General features: G+C 38.0%; 3 protein-coding genes across 4 annotated transcripts; 1 reads left to right on the top strand and 2 right to left on the bottom strand.

Moving 5' to 3' along the window:
- Window positions 1-1,185: 1,185 nt before the first annotated feature.
- LOC135468220 (receptor-type tyrosine-protein phosphatase C-like) lies at window positions 1,186-24,321 on the bottom strand. Of its 2 annotated transcripts, XM_064746348.1 has the most exons (12): window positions 24,291-24,321; window positions 21,707-21,905; window positions 20,276-20,395; window positions 18,765-18,846; window positions 17,835-17,926; window positions 16,492-16,568; window positions 16,035-16,178; window positions 15,411-15,542; window positions 13,267-13,418; window positions 10,906-11,041; window positions 9,313-9,415; window positions 1,186-8,208 (listed from the first exon to the last, which is right to left on the bottom strand). In XM_064746348.1, the coding sequence occupies exons 7-12, from the start codon at window positions 16,104-16,106 to the stop codon at window positions 7,820-7,822; spliced, it is 984 nt and encodes a 327-aa protein (XP_064602418.1). In that variant the 5' UTR covers window positions 16,107-16,178; window positions 16,492-16,568; window positions 17,835-17,926; window positions 18,765-18,846; window positions 20,276-20,395; window positions 21,707-21,905; window positions 24,291-24,321; the 3' UTR covers window positions 1,186-7,819. The 2 variants fall into 2 exon arrangements, with proteins under 2 accessions (XP_064602418.1, XP_064602427.1); XM_064746357.1 differs by lacking the exon at window positions 24,291-24,321 and having other exon boundaries at window positions 21,707-22,936.
- On the top strand, window positions 12,708-13,239 carry LOC135482240 (prostatic spermine-binding protein-like). Its single transcript, XM_064762119.1, has 2 exons — window positions 12,708-13,184; window positions 13,225-13,239. Exons 1-2 carry the CDS (start codon window positions 12,708-12,710, stop codon window positions 13,237-13,239), a joined length of 492 nt encoding a protein of 163 aa, XP_064618189.1.
- On the bottom strand, window positions 17,466-17,804 carry LOC135474955 (uncharacterized). The gene has a single exon (XM_064754699.1). It carries the CDS (start codon window positions 17,802-17,804, stop codon window positions 17,466-17,468), a length of 339 nt encoding a protein of 112 aa, XP_064610769.1.
- Window positions 24,322-24,528: the final 207 nt, after the last annotated feature.

The raw sequence follows: 24,528 nt of genomic DNA, 5'->3' as shown, positions 1-24,528 counted from the left end.
GGTTTGCATGCCATTTGCTTTATGGTAGGCATGTTTGACTTTGTACTGGTGGGTTTTGGTGCCATTTGTTTTATCCTAAGCATGTTTCACATTGTACTGGGGAGGTTTTGATGCCATGTGCTTTATCCCTAGCACGTTTCACAGTGTACTGGGGAGGTTTGCATGACATTTGCTTTATGGTAGGCATGTTTGACTTTGTACTGGGGGGTTTTGGTGCCATTTGTTTTATCCTAAGCATGTTTCACATTGTACTGGGGAGGTTTTGATGCCATGTGCTTTATCTCTAGCACGTTTCACAGTGTACTGGGGAGGTTTGCATGTCATTTGCTTTATGGTAGGCATGTTTGACTTTGTACTGGGGGGTTTTGGTGCCATTTGTTTTATCCTAAGCATGTTTCACATTGTACTGGGGAGGTTTTGATGCCATGTGCTTTATCTCTAGCACGTTTCACAGTGTACTGGGGAGGTTTGCATGCCATTTGCTTTATGGTAAGCATGTTTGACTTTGTACTGGGGGGTTTTGGTGCCATTTGTTTTATCCTAAGCATGTTTCACAGTGTACTGGGTAGGTCTTGATGCCATATGTTTTATCCTAAGCATGTTTCAGTGTACTGGGGAGGTTTTGATGCCATTTGCTTTATCTTTGACATGTTTCACAGTGTACTGGGGGGTTTTGGTGCCATTTGTGTTGTCCCAGGCATATTTCACATTGTACTGGGGAGGTTTGGTGCCATTTTCTTTATCGAAAACATGTTTCACTTTGTACTGGGGGGGGGGGGGGGGGAGTTGATGCCATTTGTTTTATCCTAGGCATGTTTCACAGTGTAGTGGGAGGTTTTGATGCACTTTTTTTAAATACTAGGCATGCTTCACTTTGTACGCAGAAGGTTTTTGTGCCATTTATTTTATCCCTAACATATTGTACTGGGGAGGTTCTGATGCTATTTGTTTTATCCTAGGCATGCTCCAGTGTACCATACACGTTTTGAGAAGACCTTCATTTTATCCTAGGCATGTAATGTTAAAGCTCTATAGCATATGTTATACAACTATGGGCACTTTTCTTCCCATGCATGAGCCAATAATTTGTTACGGCAGCCTGTTCTTTGCAGAGAAGATTGTTGTAAGTGCTGTGTTAAAGAGAAAGTTGGAGGAAACTTTAAATATCAGACAGAAACAAAGCAATCAACCATGGGTAAAATAAATTTTAATAATAGATAAACTCTCCGTAACATATTTTTCTTGTTTTTACACAAGTTCATCAGCATGTGGGCAAGTGTAAAAAAAAACAATGAAGTCATAACGAATTTTACATGTAATATTAAAATATACAAGGTAAATACATAGAAAGTCCAAGAATACTTAAAATATGCTTCTTCTAAATCTGTTTTAGTTGAGCAGTCTCAAATACATAGAAAAGCAAGAATACAACATCAAATTTTATATGGTCACATCATTGGCCCTATACAATTAGGAAGAAAAATTATTTCAAGTACAAACAGTTCACTTGAGGAGACAGCCGTGAGACGTATTTTAGTTCATTCCAAAGCAGCCACTAAGTTTGTAACACATTTCTTACACACTCAGTGGATCCTGTGAAATCGTTAAAAACCATTTGTCATCAGGTACAGTAGAATATCATTAATTATTACTCACCAAAACATTTCACAATTGTTTCATAGTTTATATGACAGTTATTTGGTGGGAAACTTTTAATCATTCCTGTACTGCATCACTTCTGAACACAATATCTGAACCTGGTAAAACACGGGTTATGAGAAACCCGACAGCTTGTCAGTAATGGCTTCAGTTCAAATGACACCCTAACTTGACAAAATCAGTAAATCGCCAAATACTCTTCATCAATCTCATCAAGTTTCGTAAAGATGATGTAAAAACTGTTGGAATATCTGACCCAAACATAAAATCTTCCCTTGGCCAACCAAAATGAATAGTAGTCGGTCAGATAAAATGGCAATGTCAAAATCCTGATAATTTGATTAAAAATATAAATATACCCAATTATTTAGAATTATTTATTTCATGAAGTCTTCAAAGCATACCCATTGTCCCCACCAAGTTTCAGCAACTGTGGAAGCAGCTGACACTAACAAAAAGCCTTACCTTCACTTGCTATAGTGCCAGCTTGGACAAAAGTCCAAAACCTGCTAATTCAAATAAAAATGCAAACAGCTCTAATTTACAATCAACATGAGTAAATGTTCGAATCAATGTTCATCATTCCCACCAAATTTCATGAAAGTGACGTGAAAACTGTAAGGCTAGCAGACCCAAACATAAAACCTTTCTCACCTGACCCAAACAAAAAAGCTAGCTTACTCGGACAATGACAGCACTTTCCCCCCACACTCACAATACCTTGCCTTACTTTGTAACGGTGAGCTAAAAACTATCTTTGATTAAAAGACATTCATCTCAGTAGAAAAAAGGAATCTGGTGATGATTGCTTGACACCACACTTTATCATGTATTAATTAACATGCCAATAGAAGACCTAATAGAAGAATAGATGATGTTAAAAATTTGGACCATGTTAAAGGATATGATGTTAAAAAATTGACCAATCAGCTGACAGATTGAGTGACTAATATGGAGTTGTTTAAGACCAGATGAATAATAGCAGCCATTGAGCAGATTCAGCAAAGGAAAACAGAAACAGGGTAAAATACAGTATGACTTGGCAGCTTTTGGTCCTGAAAGTACAACTTAACATGTATTACTAAATCCATGAAAGAAGGTTTCTGACAAATGTTATTACAAAGGATAGCAAGTAACAAATTGTTGCTACAGTAACAAACTATAGAATAACGATCAATACTGTAATACAGAAGGTACAGGTACAAAGTAGATGGCAACTTGAAATAGTTAAATGTTCTATTTATTAAAGACAGCAGTTTAAATTTGTAATTATCTTTCATGATATTAAAGGAACGCAGATCTTACCATAAATGAGTTCACAACTTAAGACATAGCTGTAAGTATAAATGAACAAGTAGTTCATGTTTGGCTTAATGTTGAAGTATTTGCATTACTTATGGCTTTAGTTATGACTGACACATGTAGAAACCTTCTTAATTGACGGTTGGGACTTCAAACTTACATGAACAAGAAAATGTTATATTTAGTTACCTCAAGAAGCCATGATTAAATCCTGGGTTAATAAGTTGGATAATCTTAGCTTTGTGGTCAATAAATGTACATTTCATGAAACGTGAATATTTTCCATTTCCTAAAGAGAATATACCCACGATTGATCATAAACTGTCTATTTTAACAATTCAAGCAGAATTTGCTGTATTTTTCCTCTTTCAGTCTCTTCAACTCGCACAAAATACAACCCTAGCTATCACGTAGATTTCTGTTTTAAGCTATAATTCCTACTCCCGTCAGAGGTTTATGATAAGCACTGGGTAACAGAATCAATCTGTGTTAATTGATTACAAGTTCATGAGCCTTAGTTTCTTTAAAGTGTGAATAATATGTGACAAATACAGAACTACATCACTGTGATGAATAAACTCCTCTTATATAAGCAATATGGATGGCAAGCATGCACAAAACAATGGGCTTTGCTGGCTACTCGGTAGAGTTCAGCATGGCCCACATGGCTGCCCTAGTTGTCTCCGCTGACAAACATCTTCTCTTTTAACTTCTATGCAGTTTAAGGAACAGATACAAAGTAATTATTAGTTCATGTGAAACCTTGAAACCATCATCTTTTCACGTCCCTTATGGAGTTTTACTGCCAAATCTTCTCCTCTAAGCAGATTTGATACAGTTCATACTAGTATGTGACAATGTTATACAGAAATCAACACTTCTGTCAGCAGAATATAAAAATATCATGACGCCTGTGTTACACTGTGACCCAAACTATAACTTTCACAGCTCTGAATTATTACACGTTTCATTTATCCTTCATACTCTTTGGATCCTCAACCATCCATGTAACTGCTTATTACATTTGAACTGAAACTGAATTCATGTGTACATAACCAGTGACAACGGTGACCATTTGGTCAGTGTCATATTTCCTACAGCAAAGATGTATGCCAACAATTACCCGGTTTATAATACAAATTCCTGCGAAAATAAACCAAAGATCATGGACCTGATTATTGAGACTACTAGTACAGATTATTCAGAAAAAAATGTTCTCCATTTTAGGTATAAAAGATATTACATTCTAGTTATAGGAAATCCAGTTATTAATAATGTCAGACCATGTATATGAAGAATTAAACGTACGTACAATCAGGCAAATGTGACACTGAATTTAGCACTCCTTCATAAGGATGTGACTACAAATGCCACCAAATCAGGTGGTGCTTGAAGATCGAATCAATGTACCAACTTTTTAGGTTCACATTTCTCAGAAATTTTGATTCTTTGTCAAATTACAATCACTACTTCAGCTTCAAGTGATTTCCTAAGTTCTAGAATAATACTTATCTAGTACAGTACATACATATCTGGTGGTGAGATATCTCCACCAATGGAATTTTCTGTGAGTCACTGCTGTTATAATGTAATGTGTACAGAAGATGTGAAAGTCAATTTACCTGCATGCAGTGATCTCATATTGTGAAATCACATTGTCTACAAGGCTACAAATTATAATTCAGTAACAGAATTTGGAAAAATACAACATATCGTGCTGCTTTTACTTCTGTCTGGTTTAAAGCACTCATGCAGACATGATTTTATCAGCACATGTCCAAATTTCAAAATCCGACATTAGTTGTACTATTTAGCCAAAATTTTTTACACCACTTCATAGGCACATAAACGAAAATAAAACCTCCAGTATGGTAGCCAAGAAGATGAAATAAAATGATGAATCTTCTTAAAATACTTTTAGTACAGATTCTAACATCACGGCTAAATGCTATATCTCCGCAAAGGTTTCTGCTTTTCATCAACCCTGTCCGATATTTCCGTTACACTCATATTAATCTCTATTTTGAAACTTTGCAAAACATTACCTATTTAAAGCAAGAGGCTACACACTGCTGTCAGCCACACATAAATTTCAATAATTACCCCTGGTGTGATCAGGGTCAATATAATACATTTGTAGATGTACAAAAGTACGTTTCACTTTTTAGCTACAAACTGAATATTGTATTGTTTATATATGCACCCTATGCCTTTATGTGTATTACAGGAAAGCTTGCAGTGGGATATTCATACAGTTTAAATACATATAAGTGTATGGCAGCAACACAAAAGAATAAGATAACAAGAGTCTGGATTTCAGCACTAAATATAAGCATGTTACCCTCCTTATGAAAAAAATATCAACAGGCTTGATCAGCAGCAAAATAAAAAGGCACATATGACACAATACATGTATGTACAAAGACATGATTATTAAAAAGCTCAAGAGCAAAATAGGTACGAAGCAGAGAGCTACTGAAAGGATCAGAAGCGAAACAGAGAGATAAAAACCCAAAAGTTACAAAACACAGAAACTCTCAGAAGCAAAAAAAGAAAAGCAAAAGTATATGACAGAACAGTATAACAAAAAAGAACAATTATAACAACTACACTTATATTTATAAGACTTCTGTTCCAGCAGTATTCATTACTGCCAACTACATGTATCTTGGTTCATTCACTAATTTTTAAGTTAAAATGACAGGATCATAATACATATCAACAATACACTCATTTCTGTACATATCATTCCATACAGCTTTATCAAATAACATTATAGAAAAAATATATATATTTCTGCATCTGGTTATTACACGTTTACATATACACATTTTCTTTATATCGGCACATAAATATTCAGTATAAAAGTGAGAAATGAGATTATTATGGAGCATCAGTAACTGAAATGTATGAAGATCTCAGCCACTGTCAAGAATGGGGCTTAGATCTACAGTTAAAAACTGTTGTCAGGAAATTTGATTGGTGTTTTATGCCGTACTCAAGACTATTTCACTTATACGACGGCGGCCAGCATTATGGTGGGAGGAAACCAGGCAGAGCCCGGGGGAAACCTACGACCATCCGCAGGTTACTGGCAGACCCAGGAAGGTTTAGCAAGGTCACATACATGCACAGCAAGAATATAAACACATAAATAAACACTAAATAAGAACATCTGGCAAGAAAATTGAAGTTCCTCATTTTAAAAAGCACTGCAATCCTCTCAGTGGGTACCAGCTCTATAGAACGAAGCTTAAGCTGAGAAATGTCTGCACTAAATGGATATTGGTTATGTATTATATAATCACTGTGAATCTTCTCTAATTTTTGATTTTTAATACATACAAGTGTAATATATGTACGTTAAACAATTTGTCCGGGTTTTTGTTTTTTGAGACAATGTGCTGATATACTGATATCTATATAACCATTCATTAAAATAGCAAAACCCACTGTACTGATTAGCCCGACATATATGGATATAATTAATTAATTTTAAATGTATGATGTGTCAATGCGAAGAAAAATCTATGCGAAACTATGGTAATTTAAGGTCTGGCACCACTTACATCAAACATTTTTTCTTGAGAAAAAAAATGATTGAAATGTAATGTGTTCGTTAATCAAAAGTAACCCTTTTAACTCAAGTCGGTCTCGTTTACCAAATTCCAACATCCTGTTCTGCATGTTCATCAGTTTTGTTTTCCTGAAAATCTTCTGTTGCTCCTTGTTTTCCTCTGTTGTTCCTTGTTTTCCTCTATTACTGTGGACATGTTATAAACCAACTGTCACACATGGTCATTCTCTCATGTACACCAATGCTGCAGCTCCAGTGCAAAGTTCCATTCACACAATTGTATCACACATTTGGAAAAATATTCTGTTCACCTTTGGAACACGGTTGGTTTCTCATGAAATCAAAATTTAGGAATCATTCTTCCTCTACAAATATGGTAACCTCTGGTAAGGTACATATGCATTGCATATGTGAATCATTAATACATGGCAGCCAATATGCCACTATCACAATCATTACTGTTTACTTACCAATGTGGCCTTTACTGCTGTCAAGAGAAATTCCAGTCTACAAGAGACAGAGTTGTTCAACACAATGAAAGCAATAGAACTGTCTCCATCATAGGCCCCGGCTGCATATGGGACACTGACACCATTTTATGGATGTCAAACCTTCCTTTCTTACTAATGACCTCACATTAGCGATGATACAACAGTACAGTGAAAATTTGTACCCTGTAATTTGTTAACATGAAAACAACTTGAGGTCCTCATAACATTAGTGCCACCTCATGAGTTTAAAAATGATGCTGCCTCCCAACTCCACTCCAAAGTGCCAGCTTTAAGTTCCTTTGTTGCCCTTTAATTATAACCACATAATGGATATTGGGCACAGACTCCAGTGACATACAGATGTTTTCAGGGCATACAGGTACAGTAGTTTGACTACTGAATGTGGCTACACCTGAACATTCTCAAACAAGCTGAAAAGAAAACCAGCTAGCATTTAGAACTGCTTAGAGAGTGGCATACAATTTTCTGTGTACACATACAATGCAAATTTATAAAATATCAAGATAACCTAACAAATATATGTAGTTTCTGAAACAAAACATACTTTCTTGATAGAAAGTGGTACATAAAACTCCAATACCCTTTGAAGATCGCACGAAGTTTGAATGAAACACCTTAACAACAAAATGATCAGCAGTTCCATTCTTGTACACTCCAGGCATCATCACTAGATGAGAAGCTCATGAAAACCATCCAGGCATATTTCAGGATGAGATGAATGTTTTCCAGGTGTGTTTTGTTTAACAAATCACAAAAATCATGATACACTTTATTTATCTTCAACCAGAACAATAGATTCATCTGAGGCAACTTCAGAGCTAGGGTTATTCCCCTTGTATGAGTCCTCATTCTCAGAAGATTCTTTTACATCATTCTTGCCATCATTCACATTTCCATTTTCATAGAGAAACTCTCGAGAGGATGTCATTCCTTTATTGTACTGTCCTGGTTCTTTGGGTGATTCTGGTTTTGTGGGAATCGGGGGTGGGCTTTTCCTCTTATCCTCTATCATGGCAATATTCTCATAATCCTTTTCTATGTATTTACTGCCCACGACCTTGGATTTCCTCTTCCTGCTGCCAGAGGAGAACAGAGTCTTCTGCTCTCCATCTTTTGACCTTTTAGCTAGTGGAATGTTTTCATAAGGGTTGAAGTCTTCTACAATTGCAACAAAAAAAAAACAAAACAACAACATCAACTTGCTGTTCTATTAAACTCTGGATCAACACAGTACTGAAGATATTTTAGTTGCTGCTATTTTTAAATCAGTTTGGTACTGGAACTACTTTTTCATAATAAAGTAATGTAGTTTCTGAAGAATGTATTTAAACAAAATATGTGAACTGTGTCAAGTATTAAACACTGTAAAAGTCTAAAGCACAGACCATTTGGTTAATGAAGGTCCACCACCTGAAAAGTTATACATTTTCATAATGCATGTTACACACAGGTTTACACCATACTTAGGGATTTTCATAGACTTGACCCTAGTAGTTTTGGAGATAATAAGAAAAACAGACATTCTGAAAGTATTGTAAATGTCCCAACTGACCTGATCAGCTCTGTCAACTATTGTTAAAAATGGATGAAATCATTCAAAACCTGAACAAGGTCTTAAACTTGTCTCAGTGAAGCCATGAATAAAGTTTCAATTCAGAAAAACCAATTGTTTTGACAGAAAGGTTGGAAAAGTGTCCAAGTCCAAAACAGGACAAAAAGTTATAATTTTGTCACAAGTGGGAAAACGGTCCAAAACTGTATGAAGTTTCAATTCAAGATGATGAACAATTTTGAGAGAAAGTCTGGAAAACTGATTTGTGACAGACTGAAAGAGAAGGTGTAAAATGTATAGTCCCCTCCAACAAAAGAAGGAATACTGAAAAACTGTATCAGGGGACATAACTCTTCTACTACTGATTTTTGACTGGTTTCCAACTTATTAAGCTACATGTAACCCACCTTTAACAAATGTAAATTTATTCTCATTGTTTTATTTATTTCATTAGGCTCTGTGCTCAAGAATATTTCAGTGATAAGATGGCACTCAGTTTGGGAGAAGCATAAGTGTAATAAACTGAATTTAAGGTATGGAGACTTAATGTGGTGGACATCAATCCATCTTTGAGCTATACTTGCTAAAATAGAGTAATGTCTGACATTATTTTCAACGCTTTCTGCCGTTATTGTCAGCTGAGACATATGTTCTGACTGAGGAAGCAGTGTCTTTGTTCTGATCAGGAAGAATATCATGGCCAGATTTACCTTCAGGAACACTGTTAGCATAGACATGTCCAGCATCCACTTCCTGTTTTTTCTTGTTATCCATAGCCAGAAGCAGACATTGGTGTACAAACATATACTGTCCCTGGAAGATGAAAGCCAGGAGTGCATAAACACAAGTGAGCAAATGTCTATGGCAAATGACCTAAAATTTGGCCCCAAAAAGTGCATTTATAGAGGTAAATATAAACTGTCATGAAATACAACTGATAGTGCTGAATCTGACAGTTTTCCAGCATGATATCCCTGCATCTCCCAAACAAACCTGAAAACATCATTCTAAGACAAACAGAATTCTCATGCAGAATCAGGTAAAAGGTACAACATTCACATTGGAGACTGACCATAATGTTGCATTAACAGAAAACCCAGGGCAAAACCAAGCATGCACAGATAAACATTTATATCCTGTCCTTGTAACAAAGCCGAGACGTCTTTCAAACACAGTATATATAGGTCAAGTAATATAGCAAAGGGCAGACAACCCACTGAAAAATTCAAATTTTGACAAATCACCACACTGGTCACCACTTTAGATTACTGGGCACATCTCAAGTTTAAATTCAATGACACAAAGCAATATTTTCTTATTTCATCACTCAAAAACTTTAAAATAGAGTATTTAAAAAGCTATTGCTTCATGCACCCTTAACAGTGGGTGAGATGACAAAACAAGAAGCAAATGGAACAAAGGGATAAAGTACTCGACCCTACCAGGTGTAACAGCTTTGTTAAAACAAGGTGAAACATGTGGAAAACACAGTAATAGTAACATGCCAATCAAGTCAACCAGTACTTTTAGCTGTACTGGAACATCACCTGAGTTTTCAGTCATTTACCATGAAAACCAGAAGTTCTGATCATGAAATCTAATGTCTTAGTTTCATAAGAACCCATTTCATCAAAATATGAACCACTAAAACTGGAATCCATGTCTAAAAGGGCACAAATTCCTTAGTGTTCACATTGTTCAGAAAGGTCCAGAGTCAGATCAGAAATGTGAATGAAACAGCCCCAGTCCAAACAACAACCTACTAATAATCATATATGAACCTTGTATAATAATGTATGAACCTGCATATTGTCAAAACTGGTTGTGCATACAGAAAAACTTCAGCATAATATGGGATAAAAAGTTACCTCATTTGGGATTTTCAAACATCTCCTACAAAAATATCCATTGTTATGTTGAGGTTAAATATAACTTAGATCTTGTAGCACGGCTACCAAAGCGCTCTCCTGTATGAATGCAAAACTTCAGCTCAACACATAATTAATTAAAGTACTGAAGTCATGAATTATGGTAATTTATGGTAATTAATATGCACACAGAGCTTTTCAGCAATGGGACATCCTCCTTGTGTTGTGCTTTATATGCATGTAATACTTCAGGTCAATACACGCTGTACTTTTTTAGACACCTCGCCCAACACTTTGTTTAACACAGCTTTCCCTGTTAAAGGCTGTTGTTGGACACCGATACCTATGCATGGCGTATCATGAGGTAAAAAAAGCTATACAAATGTACAGTACTGCTTTTTTTCACACGGTGAACATAACCTATGACATTCTTACTTCAGTCTGCACCATGTAAACTCTGTAGTTACGCAGTTTCAGGATCAATCCAAAGATATCCACGGTATCATGGTCCTCCATGCGCTGTAACAAGGTATCAACGGCGATGTACGTCCCAGAACGACCCACTCCAGCACTGCAAACACCAGACATTGTTTATTCATGTATATGATAATACACAGTGGTAATTATATGTACATTATGTGTAGTACAAATCAACATCATAAACAAATGCCGCAAGGGCTTAACAATACAGAATACAACTGTAATTCCAAGACAAATTTAACCGTTCAAATTAGTGAAAATCAATATCTGATGGTCTGAATAGGAGTGAAAATTGCAATAATAAGGGCTATAAGGCTGACAAATTACACGATTATGCGGCTGCACAGCTTGGGGGGGGGGGGGGGTTGTTGAGAAGGGGTAACACTGTATTTATGTAAGCACTGATCATACAAATCACTAGTCCCTTAAATACTACAGGATGATATATAGTGAATGAGAGGTGATTGTTAATATGGAACCCAGTTATTGCAGGCATGGCTGTATGGCTGTATAGTTTCACCATTCACCAGGTCTGTATGGAGGTACCTAAGTAGTTTCTCTTTCTCCAGGGATCTCCTAAAGCAATATAATCTGACAAGTGACACATAGATGAATTATTCTCAAATGCACCATAAAATACTGATATATATCTACACTGATCCATGTGTTATGTAATAAACCATGGCTTAACCCTGCTTGTGTAAATAGCAAGTCATTTATTTATTTAAATGGGATTTTAAACCCGATACTATAAAAATATTCACTTTAATATGACAGGGGTCAGGCAAGTAAGAGGAAGTAATCCCCTACTCTATGTTAGTATATGTACACGTTACAGTACCTAACCAACCTACAGGACACAAATTCTAAGCTGAACCAGCCAGAGCTAATTCGGGATAGTGACATGATTACATAATTCTGCTATGCTGAGACCACTGCTTTAGGGGAATGAGACAGGGAGTGCTAATACACTGATTACATAATTCTGCTATGCTGAGACCACTGCTTTAGGGGAATGAGACAGGGAGTGCTAATACACTGATTACATAATTCTGCTATGCTGAGACCACTGCTTTAGGGGAATGAGACAGGGAGTGCTAATACACTGATTACATAATTCTGCTATGCTGAGACCACTGCTTTAGGGGAATGAGACAGGGAGTGCTAATACACTGATTACATAATTCTGCTATGCTGAGACCACTGCTTTAGGGGAATGAGACAGGGAGTGCTAATACACTGATTACATAATTCTGCTATGCTGAGACCACTGCTTTAGGGGAATGAGACAGGGAGTGCTAATACACTGATTACATAATAATGTCTCACTGCATCACGTGACACACGTGTAGTGTGCTGTGGTACAAAGTAGGTAGAAACTGATTGCAACATGCCAGAAGGCCTGGTATTGCACACAGATGAATTCACAGAGGATGCACACAGCCCTAATTAGGAGGGAAACAAGTCGCCAGTTACGTGTACTTGGAGCCTTATACTTAAACATATTGCATGACAACTGTCATAGCCAAACCGCTGTCAGCAGGAGCTAGATTCAAGGATGTGACATTACTGGTTCCAGGCTTGATTGATTTAATACTGCTAGCCCAATGCTATAGAGGAAAGGAGACAGACAGAATGAATAAATAAATGAATGAAAGAAACCTTCATTTAACAAGGGTAAGTCTTAAATGGTACTTTATGGTCTTCCCAGAAGCTGAGTAATAGACGAACAAACAGAAACAATATATAACAGAGCTATGTGTGAGAAGCTATATAAGGAGGATGAGGATGTGGATGTGGATGAGAAGGATGTGGATGAGAAGGATGTGGATGAGAAGGATGTGGAGGATGAGGATGTGGATGATGTGGATGTGAATGTGAATGTGGAGGATGTGGAGGATGTGGATGATGTGAATGTGGATGATGTGGATTTGGAGGATGAGGATGTGGAGGATGATGATGTGGAGGAAGATGATGTGGAGGATGAAAATGTGGATGCGGAGGGTGGTGATGTGGATGCGGAGGATGAGGATGTGGATGCAGAGGATGAGGATGTGGAGGATGAGGATATGGAGGATGTGGATGCAGGGGATGAGGATGTGGAGGATGAGGATGTGGAGGATGAGGATGTGGAGGATGAGGATGTGGATGCAGAGGATGTGGAGGATGTGGATGCGGAGGATGTGGAGGATGTGGATGCAGAGGATGAGGATGTGGAGGATGAGGATGTGGAGGTGGATGTGGAGGATGAGGATGTCGATGTGGAGAATGAAGATGTGGATGATGTGAATGTGGAGGATGAGGATGTAGGCCTACCTGCAGTGAACCACGACAGGACCATCCTCAAACTGCATCATGGTGTCTCGGATGGCCTCCCTGTACTCCAGCAATCCTTCAGGGTCCTCAGGGTTCTGCTTGTCAGGCCAGCGCAGGTACTGGAAGTGGTACACAATACGCGTTTCCACACCCTGAAAACATACACAAAGTAATACACTGATTTACTTCTTTATTTGAGTTGTGCCTCTTGTGTCAAAAGTGCTTGTGTCAACAACTTAAGCCAGGCTTCATAAACCTTAAATATTAGCCTCATTCTAATACAAAGGTCACTCTCCCATTAAAAAGGTGCGTTTTCGGGAGCAAGTTGTGGTTAGGTAGAACTGCAGAGAATGGCAAGTTTCGGTGTCAAAGCAGTATAAGCTAGTTAAAGAGCAAACTCTTAAGCTACATAACATTTACTTCACTTCAGATCTGTTGACATTTCTGCAACTCTCGAAGGCTGATATGTTTTGTCACATTCTGTTGCTTAGAAAATTTTTCTCACTGTCGTCTCATAACTTACATACAGCATGCTTTAATAGATGAGGTCCCACTTCTCGTAGTAAAACGTTACAGTCCTGGTGCATCAAGGGAGGTAATTCAGACCAGGCCTATTAGGCAGAGCCTATGGAATACCATTGTACCTCACCTAATACCTGACAAATCTCCTAATATAAAGCTGTAACTAAGAGAGCACCAGAGATTTGAATATGTGACATCATTGCTCAAGTGTTTGTCTTCTTCCAAAAGAGCACAATAAATAACTTGCCCAGCAAAGGCCAAACAAGGAGAAGTGAAACTTTGATTAGTATCATTACTGCAGTCACCACAATCATAAACAGTGGTAAAGGATATAGACTGCGTGGACAAGGTTGTAAATTTAACTGCTACAACCTCAAACTACTGATGAGCCAGTAAATGGACAGATGAAGAAACCCCCAAAAATTGATGGTTTTGGCCCGCTTGCACAAAGGGTCGTAACTACAATTGACTGTAGACCCTACAATTGAATTTACACTGACTGTAGAAATAAGTTACGCTGCTGGCATAAAGGAATTGTAAGGTGATTGTAAATTTTTAAGTTACAATCATAAAGGTAGCCTGTGTAAATGGACAATGCACCGGTCAATAACTTTTCTTGCCTTTATTTTCAAAAGAGTTCTACATCGATTATAATGATTCAGCAGTTAACAACAACAACAACATATGAAAACATGCTCTTAACCTCCTTTTGAGACAAAAATTACATTGCACATCTTTGCACACTGAGTCGAAAAGTACTAATGAACAGCATACCTAAGGCAAGTATTTGTACTTAACGTTAAATTTGGGGCAATTGTAAACATTTACAACTACGTCGACCCGATCGTAATTTCTGATTGTAAATTATAACTATACCAGCTTAGAATCCTTTCTTGCAGGGGGGAAGACAATTTGTTACCTAGAACTATTTTTGTGATCCTAGTGATTTACAATCAACTTAGGCTTATGATCCCTTTGAGCAAATGGCCACTTGTCATTAGTAACAAAATAGTAATGGATGATTCTCATGGATGATACCAATCATGGAGCATCAGGACAAAGTTGGTGAAGGTCGTCCTATGTATAGTACTGAGATATTGTGAAGGCAAGGTCACCATGGACAATGGACACCATGCAGAAATAACACATATCTCTCAACATAGTTGGGGAGAGGGCATTATTGAATAATACATTTAGTTACATTGTTGTTTTTGAATATGTAGTTACTGAGTGAATGTGTAACAAACTTATTTAACTGAGAATCATACTTAGTTCAAAATTCCTGTAGAACACTCTCTTTATTTTGATATCTGGCCAGCAGTGAAGAAGGTTTTGATGAAAAATAATCTACTACATGCCTTATAAACTCTTGTAATACAGTACACAGTAATATAATCAATACGTGGCTGATTTCAACCAATCTAAACAAAATCATTTTGCTTGAAGTGGGACAAAATAATGTACGTGTTTACATTTACTCTTTCGGGCCTTGAGGGCCAATTTAATTTTTCCATAGCTATGGGAAATCAACAAACATCTCTGATAACTATCATACTTTTAGCAATATGTGTATGTTGCCTGGAATAAAACACATCAACTTTCAGAATGGCTCAAAGACTCACATTTCGGACATCCAGTTTGCGCATCTTGAAGTTATCCCGGCAGTACTTCTCTGATGACAGGAGACCCACAGTAATACTGCCATATTGTACGGGGACAGAGTCCTTGTCTGGCCAGTACTGGTGACACTTCTCCTATAATAGTACAGAGAATGCGTGACCATCAGCTTTTTAGGCTTCTTCGGCACAATAGTGATGACAAGCCAACTTCAGAATGTGAAGTTTATATTTGTGGAAATACCTGTATTGCTTGTGAATACCATGAAACCTAAATACTCACAGATCAAAAGTAAGCATTTTTCGATGACAAAATAAAATATCAGGTACTGCATAGGCCTACATTAAGTCTCCACAGGGAAGTCGTCTTAATGCTCAACACAAAATTAGTGATTTACCATCAGCCTCTGATATAGTTAACATTAAAATCTTTACAGAACATTAGTGCTTATGGTGTTCAAACCAATTTTACTTCAAATGGATAGCCATACATTAAGATTTTAAATTCAGGGAAAATGGACATATTTGTTAACAGTTAAAAATAAAGCAATGAAAAGCACAGACAATACAAAAACTGTGTTAAAATTACAGCTTGTATTGTCAAGGAGATATCATCAGCGCCTGACCTACCCTTTTAATGAACTCTCCCTCTTGGCATTTGGTTACCATGATGATGACTCTGACATTCTGTTCCCAGATCATTCTCCAATGGTCGTTGACAGAATCTTCCGTGGGACCCTGACAGGTAATGTACTCCTTAGCGAAGCGATAACCCTGTTCTCACAGACAGACCTCAAGCATTTAAGCCTTGTTCATCTATAAATCTCCATAAATACATTGATGGTATTCATTCTAAACATGGCATTAAACAACAATTAAATAAATAGACAAATAAATAAACAGACATATAGATAAATAGATGAATAAACAGACAAATAAATAAATTACACTTACAATAATTGCATCATGTAAAGTGTTAACATGGATCTAAATATCAAAAGTTGAATAATTAGACGGTCAGGCTGCACTTAATACGTTGGCAAGGTTACATTATCTTGTAATATCAGGAAACATATTAACACCATACCGGCACATAGCTGGCATTAATGTAGTCCGAGAATTCATCATCCTCTAGCTTGTTCAGATGCACACGGTTATGGTCAACTGAAAGTTAAGTGTTAAAAATGGTAAAACTTTTGATGATTAATACAACTCAGTTTGCAAACCTACAAATCTTGTTTGATTATAATAACAAAGTTTCCTACTTAATACACCTGCATGTATGACCGTTCAGCACGTCATCTGTTGTCGTCTGATGATGAGCCTTTCAGCTCATCCGACAGGTTATTAACAGTGTCTTTACTCTTAATACATCGGTTAAAATCAGTAGGCTTAAAATATGCACACAATGGCATCGACTTGTATCAACAGAACTGGAGGCCGTGTTCCAAAAAACAAACGTACATTAGCAATTAAATGGAATTAAAACATATTACCAGTGCAAGACTTTATGCAAAGCTTAACACAGGCTAAATCTGAGATCAATCCAAAAACGTAAAGGCCAGGGAACAGGCAAAAAATACATGTACCCCACAGATGAACAGTCTAGCAAATTTAGGCCAAACATATACCACCTAAAGCAATGCCATCATACCTTTAATCTCACATCAATCCAAAAAGTTTGAGTCACTATATCATGGAGACGCTGAATTCTTGACAGCTGGACAGCCGAGCAGAAAACAGTGTATCCTCCTTCACTAAGTGTATTTGGATGGGGTGGGATGGGGTTTTATTGGGTGGGATGGGGTGAGATGTGGTGGTATGGGGTTTTATTGGGTGGTATGGAGTGGTATGGGGTGGTATTGGATGGGATAGGGTGAGATGTGTGGTATGGGGTGGTATTGGATGGGATAGGGTGAGATGGGTGGTATGGGGTGGGATGGGTGCTATGGGGTGGTATGGGGTTTTACGGGGTGGTATTGGATGGGATAGGGTGGTATGGGTGGTATGGGGGTATTGGATGGGATAGGGTGAGATGGGTGGTATGGAGTGGGATGGGTGTTATGGGGTGAGATGGGGTGGAATGGGGTGGTATGGGGTTTTACTGGGTGGTATGGAATGGGATGGGGTGGTATTGGATGGGATAGGGTGGGATGGGTGGTATGAGGTGGGATTGGGTTTTATTGGGTGGGATGAGGTTTTATTGGGTGAGATGGGGTGGGATGCGGTGTTGTGGGTCTTATTGGGTGGTATGGAGTGGTATTGGATGGGATAGGGTGGGATGGGTGGTTCGGGTGGTATGGGTGGTATTGGGTGGGATGGGGTGAGTTGGGGTGGAATGGGATGGTATGTGGTTTTATATGGTGGTATGGAGTTGGATGGGGTGACATAGGGTGGCATTGGGGAGCGGTATAATAATTATATTCTTACAGGGTGATATATCTGTGTATCTGTTTTTGAAATGGTTTTTCCGGGTGTTGAGCAGCAGTTTGTGGGTGCCGAGGACTCAGTCTGGTCAGCATCTGCAAACAATGAATGGTTACTGCAGAAATGTCGTAAGATATCTGTGGAGAGAGATGTCGTAAGACTGCACGAGATCAGATAACAGACTGAAGGAAGGTATATCACAGTGAATTTAGATGGATGACAGTGGTCCATGTACTTCTTGATTATTATAGTCACTCTGCTGATTACATACTGATGTATCCCAACATAAAACAGATAACTGAGTACAGACACATAAAGATCAGAGCTGGTCAATAACAGAATAAACTGAAAAGGTCTTCCCACAGTCTGTTTGCTATCCATTGCTCGTGCAGCCCTGTGGCTCTCGAGAGATTTCTGTGGAACAATGAACCATTCCAATGCATTTTCTTGTGACAATGAAGCTCATATATCATAAAGAAAATCTGAGCGCTGTAAAATTCCGTTAACACATAAATCTTATAAAACTTTTTCATTTTTATTGCAGCATGGCATATTACAGTTTACTGAAATGTATTTATTATTCTTTTACTTAATAATGCCATGTTCTGGACAAATATTAGTTTCCATCAGCAACTGTGAAAAAAAGTAATAAAATGTTGCCATAAATTTGAAGTTTACTTATCTCCTAACTCCAATGCACATGACAACTATAGTACATGACTTAAAATTTCGCCCAACAATATGCTGCACATCTAGGAGTTTTATTGATTTTTAATATAGAAACGCATGTTCCTGGAAAACATCAAGGGAAATATTTTATGAAATCTATTTCCTCTCAAAATGTACTCTTTTTGGTAAACTTTTAGGTCATTTTGTATGCTTTCTGTACGCTTCATTCCTATCATTTGTACCATATCTGGTAAATATGCTTACCATGTACTGATGTCTGAATGGCAGACCAGAGTTGGAGGATAATTCAATGTACTTGTCAGGTAGCTCATTCAACTTTATTGGACTGAAAATGGAAACACAGCCTTTGTCAAAATTAACAATTTTTCCCATTAGATTATACCATTAGCACAATTTTGCAAACAATTTTACTGCCATCAAAGAAAACTCCTAATAGCTATTTCAAAGGAGCTTAAACTAGAAATTCAGCACCAAACATAATTTATTTAAATTCACAAAATTTTTTTAAAAATTCTTTGACTACCCGTTTAATTCTTCTAAAATTTGGGACAGACATTAGTAGTCTTGAAAGTAGAATAATACATTTCTTTACCATCCTTTTGAAAAAGTAAAGATATGAGTATGTTGTTCAACAGATGGTCTAATCACGTGAGAACAAAGAAACTCAATATTCCTGCTAGAGTTACATGTACATTGGCTAACACGAGCAGACCAGGTGTCCCAAATTTTAGAAGAAATAGGGTATTAAAATTATTTGTCTGAGCACTGTTGACGTTGATTGAAACGTAATGTTGAGGTTGATGTATTGATACAGACTGCCAGCACAGCTGAGTACTTGCAGAGATACAAGGATAGCTGGCAATATCATCCTGTACAGGACAGACTGCTGAGGTTGATCAGGTTTCTCTTCATGTTATGTACTGACACAGGCTGAGACTACAGCTCAGTACTTGCAGAGAACAAGGATAGCTGGCAATATCATCCTGTACAGGATGGGACTGCTGAGGCTGGTGAGGTTTCTCTTCATGTTATGTGCTGACACAGGCTGAGACTACAGCTCAGTACTTACAGAGAACGAGGATAGCTTGCAATATCATCCTGTACAGGATGGGACTGCTGAGGCTGGTGAGGTTTCTCTTCATGTTATGTACTGACACAGGCTGAGACTACAGCTCAGTACTTACAGAGAACGAGGATAGCTTGCAATATCATCCTGTACAGGATGGGACTGCTGAGGCTGGTGAGGTTTCTCTTCATGTTATGTACTGACACAGGCTGAGACTACAGCTCAGTACTTGCAGAGAACAAGGATAGCTGGCAATATCTTCCTGTACAGGCTGGGACTGCTGAGGTTGATGAGGTTTCTCTTCATGTTATGTGCTGACACAGGCTGACTACAGCTCAGTACTTGCAGAGAACAAGGATAGCTGGCCATATCATCCTGTACAGGATGGGACTGCTGAGGTTGATGAGGTTTCTCTTCATGTTATGTGCTGACACAGGCTGACTACAGCTCAGTACTTGCAGAGATACAAGGATAGCTGGCAATATCATCCTGTACAGGATGGGACTGCTGAGGCTGGTGAGGTTTCTCTTCATGTTATGTGCTGACACACGCTGACAACAGCTAAGTACTTACAGAGAACGAGGATAGCTTGCAATATCATCCTGTACAGGATGGGACTGCTGAGCCTGGTGAGGTTTCTCTTCGTGTTATGTACTGACACAGGCTGAGAATACAGCTAAGTACTTACAAAGAACGAGGATAGTTGGTAATATCTTCCTGTACAGGCTGGGGCTGCTGAGGTTGATGAGGTTTCTTTTGAGGCTGATATTCGGGCCTATCTCCAAAGACACATATCTTTTTGAAAGATCTGGAAGGAAGCACATGCTTTATACAATTGCTCCATATATTACAATAATCTATTCTCAGCATCTGCCTTATATTACATTGCATAACATGAGAGTAATAATAACAAAGACCTGTTAATGTTATTTTCATTTAAATTTGATCTTAAATTTGAATATTTTACTTACATGACAGGGTACAGTTTTATTGGTGGAAAAAACCAGACAGGTTATAAAATTAACTATCAGCCTTTTGTACAAAACTGACAAACTTCTCCACAACAAGTTTTCACCCACAGTGTGACCTCAATATCAACGTCATTTTGGCCGATTGTAAACGATTTTCAACAAACATCATTTAGGACCATCCCAAGAGCAATATAGATGCTGAGGGCCACATGGTCGGAGATCATCATAAATTTAGCCGTCTCATTTCCAGTTTTTCTCCTATTTTCTGTATCCCTACCATGTTAATTGCATCAGAAATGGGTGTCTTAAAGACACAGAGACACACCCTGGCTAAATCTATCAGTGAGATCGTGCCTGAGGCTGGGGTTGAACCACCACCTCATGTGTTCTTGAGGCTGAAAGACAAACATCTCAACCAATTGGCCTCTGACATTATTCGAAAATATGTGGTATCTAAATTTTTCCCACACTTTTCTGCTTCTGCTTAACTAGACTAAGTGGTATAAAAGATATCAGAGAGATAAGCTATGTTAACACTTAGTAATGTTGCTACTAGTACTCAAATGTAATCATCATCACACAAAAGCTTCTTAGCGTTTAATGCCCATCTCTTCTACTCTCGATAAATATATAAACTTTTCTTATCAATGTTAACCCTGTCATTTTTCACTAACGGGAATGAAATTAACAGATTTATACATGTATGTCACAAATGCCATAATGTGTTCACTTGAAGAAACATATTACCAAAATGTTCTCCTAGAGGAGATTAAGTTGTCCTAGCTCACATTTTGTGACCATACTTAATGATTTAAGTACTGTGTTAATTGTTATTTATTGGATTGGGTTTTTACTCCCAATCATACTCAAGAATATGTCATTTATTCAGCAGCGGCCAGCATTCCGGCAAGCAGAAACCAAGCTGAGCCCGGGGGAAATCCATGACCACCCTGTGTTAATTACAACCCAAGTCTATAGATATACAATGTAGTATGTGTACAAAACTATAAACCTCAATTATCCTTACTCTGTCATACACAATTAACACATCACAATTAAATGCTGTGTTTCTCTGTGATATAAAGCCATTTTTCTTTTCACATTTTGACCAGCAAGACAGTTTGCACATTGCCTGGGATTAGGCTTACCCAGTTATCCAGTAACGCACCGAGACAAAGCAAAGGAATGCAATAATCAGGGTGGCAGCTATGAGAAGTCCAACAATAAGGCCAATTTCTTTATCAGTTGGACCGCCAGTAGTTGTACTGGGTCCTGAAGTAGTTGAACTGGATCCTGAAGTAGTTGTACTGGATTCTGAAGTAGTTGCACTGGATCCTGAAGTAGTTGCTGAACAAGACAAAACCATCTGATGATAATCCAAGTCAAATATTTATTTTTTTCAAATTCACTTGATTGGTGTTTAAGGCCATGCTCATTAATTTGTCATTAAATTGACGGCTCTCACCTGTCATGTAAACCCAGAATGCCCAAAGTATGCCACTAATGTTTACTAGATACATGTACTTCTAGCTGACAATTCTATAACCCTCCACCATTTCTGTATTACATATAAGAAAGGCGATCAAAGACTATAAATGTCATGTTTTATTCGGAAGAGAAGAGAACTGACAAGTCAATTATAAAATAAGATTTTGTTTCTCTGACAAAAATGAACGGAGAGAAATACCACATGCCAGGTGTAACAGAACAACTTCTCGAGGCCTTGTTAATTTCATTCTATCCTCAACGAAAGATATCGCAAAAGGGTTAAATATATGCAATCAGTTTATAAGGGATGATTTGCGACTTTGTATTTCATTCCTGGTGATTTGATTTTATCTATTGGTGTTTTATGCCTTACTCAAGAATACTCCACTTATACAACTGCGGCCAGCATTATGGTTGGAGGAAACTGGGCAGAGCCTGAGGGAAACCCACAACAATCCACAGGTTGCTGGCAGGCCTTCCCATGTATGGCCAGAGAGGAAGCCAGCACAAGCTGCACTTGAACTTAAAGCGATCATATTCGTGGGAGGTTCCTGGGTCATTGCGCTGTACTGGCATGCTATCCGCCTATTCCCGGTGACAACAATTATGTCATAGAAAGATAAATCACCGTTCACAACACTTGACCGCATTTCCCATCAGTTTGATACTCATTCGAGCAGAAATCAGTAGCTATGTAGACTAGTACCCCTTTTGTCTAGAATCAATGGTTTTGCCTGGTGTTCATGACGTTGCAGGTTGCGCACTATTTAGAATAAATTTGCTGGAATCTTCCAACACCACCTCGTATGGGTGTGAAAGTGTTTATATGACTGAAGTTTTTCATATTTCATTAAAAGATTACCCGCATTAAATGTTTTGCGGAGGGTTACAGAACTGACATAATGTTCCTGCTATGGATGTCTAGTGGCAGTTTTATAGTCAATAATGTGGGCGAAGTTAAAACCTTTTAAAAATAATAACCTCGTCCACCTTACTGATTATAAAACTGCTCCGGAACACACATAGCAGGAACATTATTTCTTAAATCTTGGCTTAGAGCTGCAGTCAAAACAGCCAGGGCTCAGTTCAAGCATCCTCAATGTTCAACAGCCTGATAGTTGCACTCAGGCAGCACTTCAACCATCAGTCAGCAAGGCTCCTCAAAGTCAAATTAAGATAAACACATATATATACATGAATATTTATGTACATAAGTTAGAAAGAATTCTGACTGATGAAAAATACAGGGAAGTTAAAGTTAAATTCAAACTGAGAGAGAAATTAAAACTGAGAAAAAAATAAGAAAAAGAGAAATTCTATCAAACACCTGAAAGATGTTAGACTGGGACCCTCTTTTGCAGAGTCAGATGGGTTACCCGCAACAAAGATACTTTTAATGATAGTCTAAAAATAATGCTCATGAAATTCCTTTTGCAGATCTCACTACTTGGATTTTTTTCCTTGTTTGCAAACGTATTTATTGACCTACATACAGTCAGAACAAAAATGTTCTGACACCCCAATAAGAAAACTTTATATTATGACAACTATTTCTTGCTAGGTGGATAATGGGCTGTAGTCATGAACGTTCTTAAAATGCGATCAGCAACAACTTATTTATAACTATTATTATAATACACTCAACTTTCTTATTTATTTGTTTATTTATTTGATTGGTGTTTTACGCCGTGCTCAAGAATATTTCACCTATACCACGGCGGTCAGCATTATGGTGGGTGGGAACCAGGCACAGCCCGGGGGAAACCCACGACCATCCACAGGTTGCTGACAGACCTTCCCACATACAGCCAGAGAGGAAGCCAGCATGAGCTGGACTTGAACTCACAGCGACCGCATTGCTGAGACTCCTGGGTCAATACACTGCGCTAGTGCACTGAACAACTGAGCCACAGAGGCCCCCCATTTAACTTATATAAAAACCTTTAGGTCATCCATAAAAATTCTGTACCGACCCTATCGGTAAAAATAGTGTAAGTCGCGGTTTGGGAAAGTTAGTCTTTTTTTATTCTGGCCTTGCAATGAAAAAGATAGAGATAAAGAATAAAAAGAAACTAATACTGGAAGAGAGAGAGAAAAAAATTCTTGTAAAAACTACAGAGTAGTGCCCTTTTTCAGACTGTTGTTCGAGTTACATCCAAAAGACAAAATTTGAACAATTAGATTTAACGATTATATGGAGCTAGAGGTGAAGGCCTGCTACAAGATCAGAAATGACAGCATTACCTGTTGTGGTCACTTCTGTTGTAAGGTTTGTCACGGTAGTGTTTGTGGGAGTGGTGGTGGTGGTTGTGGTGGTGGTTGTGGGAGTGGTGATGGTGGTTGTGGTGGTGGTTGTGGGAGTGGTGATGGTGGTGGTGGTTGTGGAAGTGGTGTTGGTGGTTGTGGGAGAGGTGGATGTGGAAGTCATATTGGTGGGAGTGGTGTCGTTGGTGGTGTCGGTTGTGGGAGTCATGGTGTTGGT

The sequence above is a fragment of the Liolophura sinensis genome, chromosome 1 (assembly GCF_032854445.1).
Source record: "Liolophura sinensis isolate JHLJ2023 chromosome 1, CUHK_Ljap_v2, whole genome shotgun sequence".
Taxonomy (NCBI): domain Eukaryota; kingdom Metazoa; phylum Mollusca; class Polyplacophora; order Chitonida; family Chitonidae; genus Liolophura; species Liolophura sinensis.
Note: the sequence above shows the minus strand (reverse complement) of the source record. Positions and strands in the feature narration are given on the sequence as shown.

What these genes read in the sequence shown, in the direction of transcription:
- LOC135482240 (XM_064762119.1), top strand. Translation starts at nt 12,708, where the DNA reads ATGTGTGAGAAGCTATATAAGGAGGATGAGGATGTGGATGTGGATGAG.
- LOC135468220 (XM_064746348.1), bottom strand. Translation starts at nt 16,106, where the DNA reads ATGATCTGGGAACAGAATGTCAGAGTCATCATCATGGTAACCAAATGC. An exon ending in CCTGTCGTGGTTCACTGCAG is followed by an intron (nt 11,042 to 13,266) that starts GTAGGCCTACAT and finishes TGGTGTTTGCAG; the next exon opens with TGCTGGAGTGGGTCGTTCTG. An exon ending in TTTACATGGTGCAGACTGAA is followed by an intron (nt 9,416 to 10,905) that starts GTAAGAATGTCA and finishes TTCATCTTCCAG; the next exon opens with GGACAGTATATGTTTGTACA.
- LOC135474955 (XM_064754699.1), bottom strand. Translation starts at nt 17,804, where the DNA reads ATGCCACCCTATGTCACCCCATCCAACTCCATACCACCATATAAAACC.